This window comes from Plecotus auritus, assembly GCF_963455305.1.
Source record: "Plecotus auritus genome assembly, chromosome: 7".
Classification (NCBI taxonomy): domain Eukaryota; kingdom Metazoa; phylum Chordata; class Mammalia; order Chiroptera; family Vespertilionidae; genus Plecotus; species Plecotus auritus.
The window spans coordinates 16,103,472-16,113,251 of NC_137774.1; the positions used below are offsets into that span (position 1 = coordinate 16,103,472).

Sequence of the window (9,780 nt, forward strand, 5' to 3'; positions counted from 1 at the left end):
CCAACTCCGGGGAACAGAGGGCACCTCTCCCTTGGATTTGCTTGTCTTGCTCCCTGTGATGTCTGGCAGATGGGTGCCCAGGTGGGAGGGAGGAAGCTGTCACTTGCCGGGGGCTTCTTGCCAGGAACTGAAGAAACTCCAAGAGGAGAAATGCCATTCTGAGAAACAAACCCAGCCATCTCAAGAGTCAAAACAGGAGCCAGGGCCATTACAGGTACAATCGCCACCACCTAAGCAACCACAGCCGCCATCGCCACAGCCACAGCCACAACCACAGCCTCCACCTCAACCAAGGCAACAAAATGCCCAAGACCCTCTTACTCAGCCCAGTTCCAAGCACACACTCCAGGATTCCCAAAAGCCTGGTCCCCAGCTTGACTCAATGGGGACCCATCAAACTAAAGGACAAGCCAACGGCTTTACGGATAATTTCCAAGGAGAGCAGAGAATCCCTCCAGACCCTGGTAAGTGCGAGGAAGTCTCCCCCCACTCCCGCCCACCGCCTGATGGTCCAGAATCCACATTTGTTACCCACCGTCCCACCATCCGTGACTCTCCCTGGCACCTGGGGTTTTTCCTTGGGGCCCACTCGCTCTGAGGGTGTTTGCGCCAACCTGGCACTGCAAGGGCGGCTTCCAACTTCTGCAGAGGATGGCCAAGAAGGTGTCAGCCCTCCCTCCAGGGGAGGGTGACAGAGCGGGTGAGGGTGGTCAGAGGGTGGGAGATGAGCTGCAGGCTTAGCCACAGATAACACGGAGCCCTGTGGGGCCTGGAACAGGGAGTCACAATTCCTAGTTGAGAAATTCAGGGTGGGCTCAGTGTGCCCTGCCCCAGGTAGGGGCTGCCGCCTGTCCCCCAGTCACACAGTAAAGAGTCTGTCTCTGCCATGTTCTAGCCTCAGAAACTGCCAGGTGAGTAACATGTGCTTTGTTTCATCATCAGGTTTCAGGAAACCAGGCCAAGCCTGCACAGCTAACTATACCTGGAAGCCACGCTTCACGGTGAGACAGAAAGAACGTGCAAGGCAGGCAGGAGTGTGTGAGTGTGTGCCTGTGGGCACGTGAGTGTGGAGTCTAGAGAGCTTTCCTGGCAGGGGTGGGGGAGGGGCTGCAATTATTTCAGTCACTTCTAGATGGTCCATTCCCCCTTCCTTACCCCCTAAAAATGTCTAAATAGGGGCCGTTGCTCAGCACTAAGCATAAGTAGAGGGTTGACAATCTATTTGGAGAGAGAGGACAGGTGCCAGAGAAGCAAAATAAGGGGGCTGGTTGTTTTTTTAATGTATTTTTATTGATTTCAGAGAGGAAAGAAGAGGGAGGGAGAGAGAAATAGAAACATCAATTATGAGAGATAATCATTGGTCGGCTGCCTCCTGCACGCCCCCCACTGGGCATGTGCCCTGACCGGGAATCAAACCTGTGACCTCCTGGTTTATAGGTTGATGCTCAACCACTGAGCCATGCCGGCCAGGCAAGGGGGCCAGTTTAAGTGCTGGCTGGGGTAGAGGCAACTGGAGCAGGAGGAAGCCAAGACCTGCAGCAAAGTTGGTCTCAGGATCACCACTCCCTAGTCACAAGACTTAACCTCCGAGCCTTAGTTGTCCCCTCCATAAATGAATAATAATACCAGCTCCTGCACAGAGGTTTCACGAGGACGGCATGTGGCAGTGACAAGAGGAGGCACCAAGAGCGCTTAGCTTAGAGACTGGCTCATTCCTAGTCCTTTTAGGGTGAAGACTGGGCTGTTACATTTCACTCTGATTCCTTTGGCCTCAAAAGGCTTAATGCTCTGAAACTAAGAAGCCCGGAAACTGCTCATTTACCTCTTTGCCTCCTGCCTCTCCTTCATTTCAGTCAATGGATTACATACAGCAGTGGTGATCCAGTGACAGACCCCAGACCCAGCTGGCCATCAGGGAAAAACAGATGAGCAACTCCACCTTCTCACCGCCCAGCAACATCTGCACTCCGAAGGCCACTCCCTTCTGACTCATTCTAGAACAGGAGGCTAGCCCGGAATAAAATGAATTTTTCCTGCAAAGACTTGAAACTGGTCAGCTCTGTGGGACTATGAGGGGAAAGAGGCAGGAAGACCCATGTTGGGGAAAAAAAAAAGGCCCATAAGGGGATGGAGAGAGTGAGAGAAGAAAGTGGAAAGCGCCCTAACCAGTTTGGCTCAGTGGATAGAGCGTCGGCCTGCGGACTGAAAGGTCCCAGGTTCGATTCTGGTCAAGGGCATGTACCTTGGTTGCGGGCACATCCCCAGCAGGAGGTGTGCAGGAGGCAGCTGATCGATGTTTCTCTCTCATCGATGTTTCTAACTCTCTATCCCTCTCCCTTCCTCTCTGTAAAAAATCAATAAAATATATATTAAAAAAAAAAAAAGAAAGTGGAAAGCAATTGCACGCTTCTCTAGGCAAAGCCCGTGAGAGAACTGGCCTTACACTCCCAAGTCTCCAACTCCACCCTTTTCTTTAAAAAAAAAAAAAAAGTTTAGTGTTGTGTTTTTTTTCAGAGAAGAAGAAGAGAGAAACATCAGTGAGAACCACTGAATTGATAGACTGCTTCCTGTTCACCCCCTACTGGGGACTGAGCCTGCAACCTGGGCATGTGCCCTGACCAGGAATCAAACCGTGACCTCCTGGTTCACAGGTCAATGCTCAACCACTGAGCCACACTGGCTGGGCTGGTCCTTTTCTTTAGAATGATAGTTCTGCCCGGCCGGCGTGGCTCAGTGGATGGAGCATCAGCCTGTGGACTGAAGGGTCCCAGGTTTGATTCCGGTCAAGGGCACATGCCTGGGTTGCAGGCTTGGTCCCCAGTGTGGGGTGTGCGAGAGGCAGCCAATCAATGATTCTCATCATTGATGTTTCTCTCTCTCTCCCTTCCCTTTCCTCTCTGAAATCAATAAAAATATATTTTTTTAAAAAAGAAAATAGTTCTGTTGGGGCTTCAGGTTTATGACTCTCACAGGAGCCATCACCCCCTCCTCCTAGCTGATGCTTACTGAGATACAGCTGGGGAAGGAGGGAATGCCTCCCTCCAGAGCAGGCCTGGGGCAGCAGTAGGAAGAGGTGGCAGACAGGGAAGGAACGCCCCAGTCCAGTGTCATTCCTGGCCCACAGTGGGCATTCAGCTGTTGAATGGCTGAGGAGGAGCAGGAATAGAGAGAGAGTTCAGAGTGAAGGCGAGCGATAGCCTCAGGACCAGGACACCTGGGAAGGGGAGGGGGATTAGCCTCTTCCTTCCTGGGTGTCAGCCTTCCTAAGGAGCAGAGACAGCCAAGGGGCTCCAAAGGCCCAGGCGTCCCCCTTCCCACTTCCTAAAGCTGACACCAGGGTCCTCCAGCCCGGCCCCTTCCCCCTGGGACCAGTGAGGGGGATGCCTGGGTCCTGTTATTGTGGTGACACAGCATCGCCTGTGGTCAGACTGAAGGAGCCCCTCAGTGCAGTGTTCCTTTTTTAAAAAAAATTTTTTTTTATTAAGGTATTATATGTGTACATATCTTGCCATTGCCCCCCTCCCCAGTGTTCCTTTTTTTAAAAATATATATTTTATTGATTTTTTACAGAGAGGAAGGGAGAGGGCTAGAGAGTTAGAAACATCAATGAGAAACATCAATCAGCTGCCTCCTGCACACCCCCCACTGGGGATGTGCCTGAAACCAAGGTACATGCCCTTGACCGGAATCTAACCTGGGACCCTTGAGTCCACAGACCGACGCTCTATCCACTGAGCCAAACCGGTCAGGGCAGTGCAGTGTTTCTTGAGGGGAGCAGCTTGGGGATCCTTAGGGGGACCCAGAATAGGACTAAAGTTGGAAGGGGCCTTAGAGATACACCGTGAGAAAGGGAGAGAACACGGTCCTCGGGAGCCATCTCTCAGAAGCCAGAAGGCAGGACATGTTATCCAGGGGCTCAGGGCCTGGGGAAGACACCTTGACACTCCTGGGACATGAACAACAGGCTGAGATGGGACATGTCCACCAGCTCCCTTTCCGCTCACAGGAGACTTCTTCTTTAAACAGTAAGTGTAGTTTATTGACTATAATATAAATCCTTTACATTTGGCAACCTACACACAGAAGAAGCTCTAGCCTGGCCTTCCTAGACTCCCCCACTCTTGCCAGCACCGCTTTGACCCCAGTTACCCAGACATGAAAATGTGGAGACAGCACAACCTCCTTCCTTCCTCTTGTTCCCCCAGCCCAGCACTCACCAGGTTCTGTCACCAGTCCCCCTCTCCACCCATCCTCCTTCAGGTTCAGCTTTCCCCACCACCCAACCTCTCTCTGCCTGCCTGATAAAAACCGTAGTCACCTTTAGTGAGCAAATACCATGTCTGCTCAGCTAAAGAACAGAAACCGCCTCCACTTGGAGCCCAGTGGGACCTGGAGGACCCGGGGCTTAGCTTCATCTGAGTGACAGCAAAGACCAGTCCCTACTGATGTGCTGTCTACACCGTCAATGCCCACAGGAAAGCAGAGGCCTCTGGGAGGATGGGCCCTGGTGTGGCAGAGCCCAGCAGCTTGGCCTGCCTATGTCTACTCGCCCAAGCTCAGGGTTATGGGCTCACCACCGGTCAGAAGCTCTCCTTCAATAAATAAATATCTGTTAAAATGACTCTGGCTTTGTCTGTTTTTTTTGTGTTTTTTTTTTTCAATGGGTGCCAGGTGCCTCCCTTCCCTCCCCTGCTACTTTAAGTTGCTTCTGCTGTGAAGAGAATAATAAACTGTTTCATGGAGGAGAAGCTTGAGCTGTCTTCCTAGGAACCAGGCCGTCTGTAACCAGGAAGGATGCAGAGCCTCGGCCAATCCAGCTGTCAGATGGGCAGGGGACAAGTTCCCAGGAGAGAAGCCGATCATCACCATCACTTTGTCACACAACCGAAGCAGGGAGGCACAGGAGAGCACCTGTGTTCTGTAAAAGACCCTGGAGATAGCACTGCATGCCCCCAAGTCGCTTTCCCATCACTAGGTGGAGAACCGGAAAAGAATTCATGTCTTTAAAGCTAGATAAAACGCTTTCTCACATTCAGGCAGGAGGAAGGCCAGACCTGAGGAGCTGGGCAACTAAGGTGCTCAGAACACAAAGGATAGGGGCCACGCCAGGGACTCTAAGATACCTCCAAGGCCTGGGGCAGCAGTAGGAAGTGTGGACTTCCCTCAAGCCAGACCCAGGGCAAGACCTGGTGGCAGCCCCTAGGAGAACCCGGCTTCTGTGCCCGTGGAAATCAGAGCGCTTCCTGTGTGTGTGTGTGTGGCGGGGGGTTGGGGGGAAGGGGGTGATAAAGCAGTGTTTTTCCTTTGGCCAAGTCACCATAGTCCATCCTTGGGCACCACGGAGCTGTGAGAGATACAGACCAGGCTGGCAGGTGCCTGGAGTTTGGGGACAGCAGACAGGTCACGGCAGGTGAGGGACCAGCAAGTGGGGCCCTGATGTATTTTCCCGGCAGTCCACATATTCATAGCTCTGGAAGACTTTCTGCTCTGAATGGCTCAGGCAGATATAGGTCAAGGTGCCCCTGGAGAGGAAAAAGGCTTTGTTGTTATGTCTGGGAGGAAGAGGAAAGCTCTGGCCATGGCCTGCTGTCTGGGGATGGGGGGTTGGCTCCCTCAGATCCCACTCTCCCTTTCTTTTCTTTTGTTCCCCACTCTGCTAAGGCGTCTGAGATTGCTGCCTCCCCTGTGTTGCAGACAGCTCTCTGGCTGTCACACTAGTAGCTTAGGAGCAAGGTGGGACCTAGAGCAGGGGCTGGACCTCCTCTTCCCAAGAACTAACAGATTCATGGGGTCACCTTGGATAACTCTCCTCTCACAAGGTGAGGCTGAGGAGAGACTGGAGTCAGAAGTGGGAGAGGGGAGACCAGGGCTCCAAGTCCTACTTACTGGATGTGCAAAAGCACATGGTGGACTTTGATTTTCAGCCAGCTACAGATTTTGCTGAGGGGTGAGGGGGTGGGGAGAGGAGGGAGAGAGAGAGAAAGAGAGAGAAACATTGGACCAGGTTTCACACTGAGTGGCCATCAGAAGGCTTAAAGACCTGCAAGTCCCATCCTTGTCACCTTCTAGGCCCCTTTCCCTCAGGGCCCCCAAATGCCACCCCACCCCTCCCCACTAGCTCTGACTGAGGAGTATGTCATCCTCGTTGCAGCCTCACTCCGCCAATCCCAACCGGCTTGGCCCAGGCACATGCTGGCCCCTCCCTCAGCAGAAAATGACATTCATCCCCAGCAATTCAGACCAAAGAGCCCCAGGTCACATAGTGTAAGGATTAACCAAATTCTAGCCTGTTCCTCATTCCAATCTAGGTCTGAACAGGAAGAGAGGCTGGGGACCCTGAACGCGTCCTTGCACATTGCAGCCTCAGCCCTGAGCACAGGCCAAAGACTGGCTGCAGGGTTTGTGCTAAGCAATCAGAAAACCTGGTGGGGATTAAAACCAGGTTTCCAAACAGAAAAGAGGCTGAGGGAGAAGAGACCAAGGGATACTCACTATGTGTTTTCATCCCAGATCTTGTTGGCTACTGCATAAAACATCTGTCAACCAAATGGCATAGGGTTAGCCCCAACTCCAGCCGCCACCCCCTTTCCCACCACCTCACACGTCCACACCATTGTAGGCAGGGCTGGCCAGGGAGAGGGAGACACCTGTTTACTGGCCAAAGGGCCGATGTGGAGGAGGAGGCTGTTGGAGACCTGCCCCACCACGACCGACAGGTGCAGAACCTCAATGGTTAGCTGGGTCACAGTGATGGGGTAGTAGTTGCTATTGGAGATGTTCAAGATACTCTGGGGATGAAGATAAGGAAAGGGAGGGGTGAGTGTGGCCATCCTTGGAAAGGAGAAGTCAGTTTCAAAACCCCCAACCTGACTGAGCCCCACCCCCAATATGGACCTCAGCTGCTGAGGACCAGTGCCAGGAGCCCCTCTAGGGGGCTCCTAATGGTGAGGAGTCACTTTAACTAAAACATTAAGCTTGCTCAGGATCCAGTCCCACCCTGCCCACCCAGGGAGCCTCAGGCACGCCACCCCCATTACACCCTGTGATTTATTTCTTGGGCCCTGATTCTGACCCTTCACTGTGGAGAGTCCTAATCCTACACAATCTGCGGTTCAGGGTTGCCCCTGCTTCTCCCCAGGTTTCTAACACCCTCTGGGTGCCCAGGATCACCACAGTGGGCAGGGCTACAGAGGAGTATTGCTGGGAAGGTGGGGGTCAGAGCCCAGAGGCACAGCACCCACCCACCGTTATGTTGATGTAGACAGCCTCGTCCAAGGCCACAGTGGAGGAGGAGTTGAGGCCTGCCGGCTGCGTGTCGATGGACCGGGGAAACAGGAAAAAGATGGTGAGGGAGGAGGTCACCAGGCAGATGAGCACTGCCAGGCACACGGAGAGCTCCCTGCGGGAAAGTAGGACCCAGGGGAGAGGAGTGGAGAAGTCTGAACCTCAAGGAACTCAGACACTCCTCTCCACATACAAGGCTTCCCTCTGCATCCTGTCCCCCCAGTGTAGCCCCAGGATGTGGAGGGCCAGCCTACACTCCGATGTGGCACAGAGCAGGGAGGAGCACAGGACTAGGTGGCACACAGCTGGGCTTCCATTACTAGCTCTCTGTACCCAATGGTCCAGTAACTCTGAGCAACCCTAAGCCTCAGTTTTTTGTTTGTAAAATGGAGATAACTGTACTTACCTCATAGAATTTGATATCCGCTAATGCATGAATAAGCACCAATCCCAGGCCCTGACACATAGCTAAAGCTCAACAAATGCTAGCTATTACCACTGGAAAAAGCCAGTCCACATGAATTTTGAGAGTTTTGAATATTCAGAACAGGACATCATCTGTCATTTAATTTAAAAGAGAGATGTGCCTTAAAGAGATAGCACCTTGTAAGTATCTCATGAACGGCACTGCTAGATTTAGATTCTGGTGTAGTGGTGGGGAGGGCTGGGTGCTGGCTCCCACACTGAAGCTGAGAACCTTGGGAGGAGACTGCAGTGATCCTGTCAAATAGATCAGATGATGATCAGGGTCATGACACCCCCACCCCCGGCCTAGAGAAACTCAGGGCTGCCTCTAAGGCTCCGAAGTGTCTCCGAACAGGGAGCAGCTGGTTTTCCATTTCTACTGGGAAGAGAACAAGCATGTCTGAACTGCCACAGCAGGGGAAGCTCTTAGGAAAAATAACTTCCCAAACCAATAGCAGCCAAGACCACGCCCTCCCTCCCACCTGGAAGGACTTGCAGAGTCAAGAGGTCCTCTGTCTTCAAAAGGGAGCCATGGCCCAGCCGGTGTGGCTCAGTGGTTGAGCGTCAACCCATGAACCAGGAGGTTACGGTTTGATTTCAGTCAGGGCACGTGCCTGGATTATGGGGCTTGATCCCCAGGGTGGGGCGTGCAGGAGGCAGCCAATCAATGATTCTCATCTTTGATGTATCTATCCTTCTCTCCCTTTCTCTCTCTGAAATAAAAACATTTAAAAAAGCAGTTGAAGAACAAAGCAAACACTAGATGAATTTGTCAAAATTTAATGTTAAAAAAAAAGGCGGGGGGGAGCCATGTTTCTTGGAGGCAATGATGCTCAGAAGGACACCAAGTGGCTTAAGGTAGCTATGCCCTGGGTTTCTGAAATCAGGAAAATCCTCAGAAGCGGGGCTAGTACATATGAGCCCAGTGAGGCTCAGGCGTTTTGTGGGAGAATCAATGGAGAAAAATCTGGGGGGAGGCAGAATGGGGTAGACAAAGAGGAACAGCCCCAGGGGTCACAGGCTGTGGAGCTGGGAGGTAGGAAGAGGAGCTTACGTGTGCCTGGGCTTCAGCCTCTGGTCCCCATAGGGGATGAGGGCCACCAGCTGCTTCTCTAGTTCTGTAAAGAGAAAGAAGTGAGAGGGAGGGGCGTCCATGACAAATGTTTCCTGTGCCAGTCTGCCAGAAGCACCCCTCCACCCCCCAAAGGAGTCAGAAGCATGCCACCTCTGCCCCTCAGCAGAACTGGGAGCACTGCTCTATATTGAAGTTTGCCATCACTAGAATGAAAGTGAGGTTTTCATAAACAGATGTGAAGAATCTCTGGCATTTCTTCATCAGAGCCTAGCTTCTTTGGAGAAGCCATTTGTAACTTCCTGAATCCGAAGGCACAGTGTAGCTAAGGGAGCAGAGAGGCTGGAAGCCCCAGGGGCTGGGGAGTACAACCAGGGCAGGAGGCGTTAGCATCTCCCTGGCCAGCCTTACACTGGGGGACCAAGAGCTGGGAGACCCAACCCCATTCAAGGATAGTCTCAGAGGCACCTGGCCATGGGCCAGCTGACTGCCAAGAGCTTTTCCTGGATTGCAGGCTATTTCCAGAGCTTTGAGCCACTCACCTTGAGGGATCTCCTTATTGCCCTGGCAGGTGGGACAAGTCACAAAGCTGGCACCAGCAGCCCTTTCACAAGGTGCAGAAAAAAACTTGCTGCTACCATGGCTGGCTGAGTCAGGGGGTAGGATCGACTGGTTTTCATCCTCCTGAGAGCCCAGCTGGGAGAACGTCTCACCCATCGTTTAGGGGTCTTTTTCACTAATGAGAAAAGATCAAAGCTCAGTGCTAGCTTGTTCGCACTGATGTTGAATGTCAATTTGGTTTTAGGTTCTCAAGATTGGCAAGGAGTCCCACCACCATTTCAGCAAGTTCAAGCCTAAGATAGCTAGGGCAGTGGTCGGCAAACTCATTAGTTACAGAGCCAAATATCAACAGTACGATTGAAATTTCTTTTGAGAGCCAAATTTTTTATACTTAAACT

General features: G+C 52.4%; 1 protein-coding gene across 2 annotated transcripts; it reads right to left on the minus strand.

Annotated features, from left to right (window-relative positions):
• Nucleotides 1-5,401: 5,401 nt before the first annotated feature.
• Nucleotides 5,402-9,538, minus strand: TMEM106A (transmembrane protein 106A; the record flags this gene model as incomplete). 2 transcript variants are annotated; one of them, XM_080678755.1, is made up of 7 exons in its annotated part: nucleotides 5,402-5,522; nucleotides 5,887-5,940; nucleotides 6,493-6,536; nucleotides 6,648-6,788; nucleotides 7,246-7,399; nucleotides 8,804-8,867; nucleotides 9,364-9,538. In XM_080678755.1, the coding sequence occupies 7 exons, from the start codon at nucleotides 9,536-9,538 to the stop codon at nucleotides 5,402-5,404; spliced, it is 753 nt and encodes a 250-aa protein (XP_080534881.1). The 2 variants fall into 2 exon arrangements, with proteins under 2 accessions (XP_080534881.1, XP_080534882.1); XM_080678756.1 differs by lacking the exon at nucleotides 6,648-6,788.
• Nucleotides 9,539-9,780: the final 242 nt, after the last annotated feature.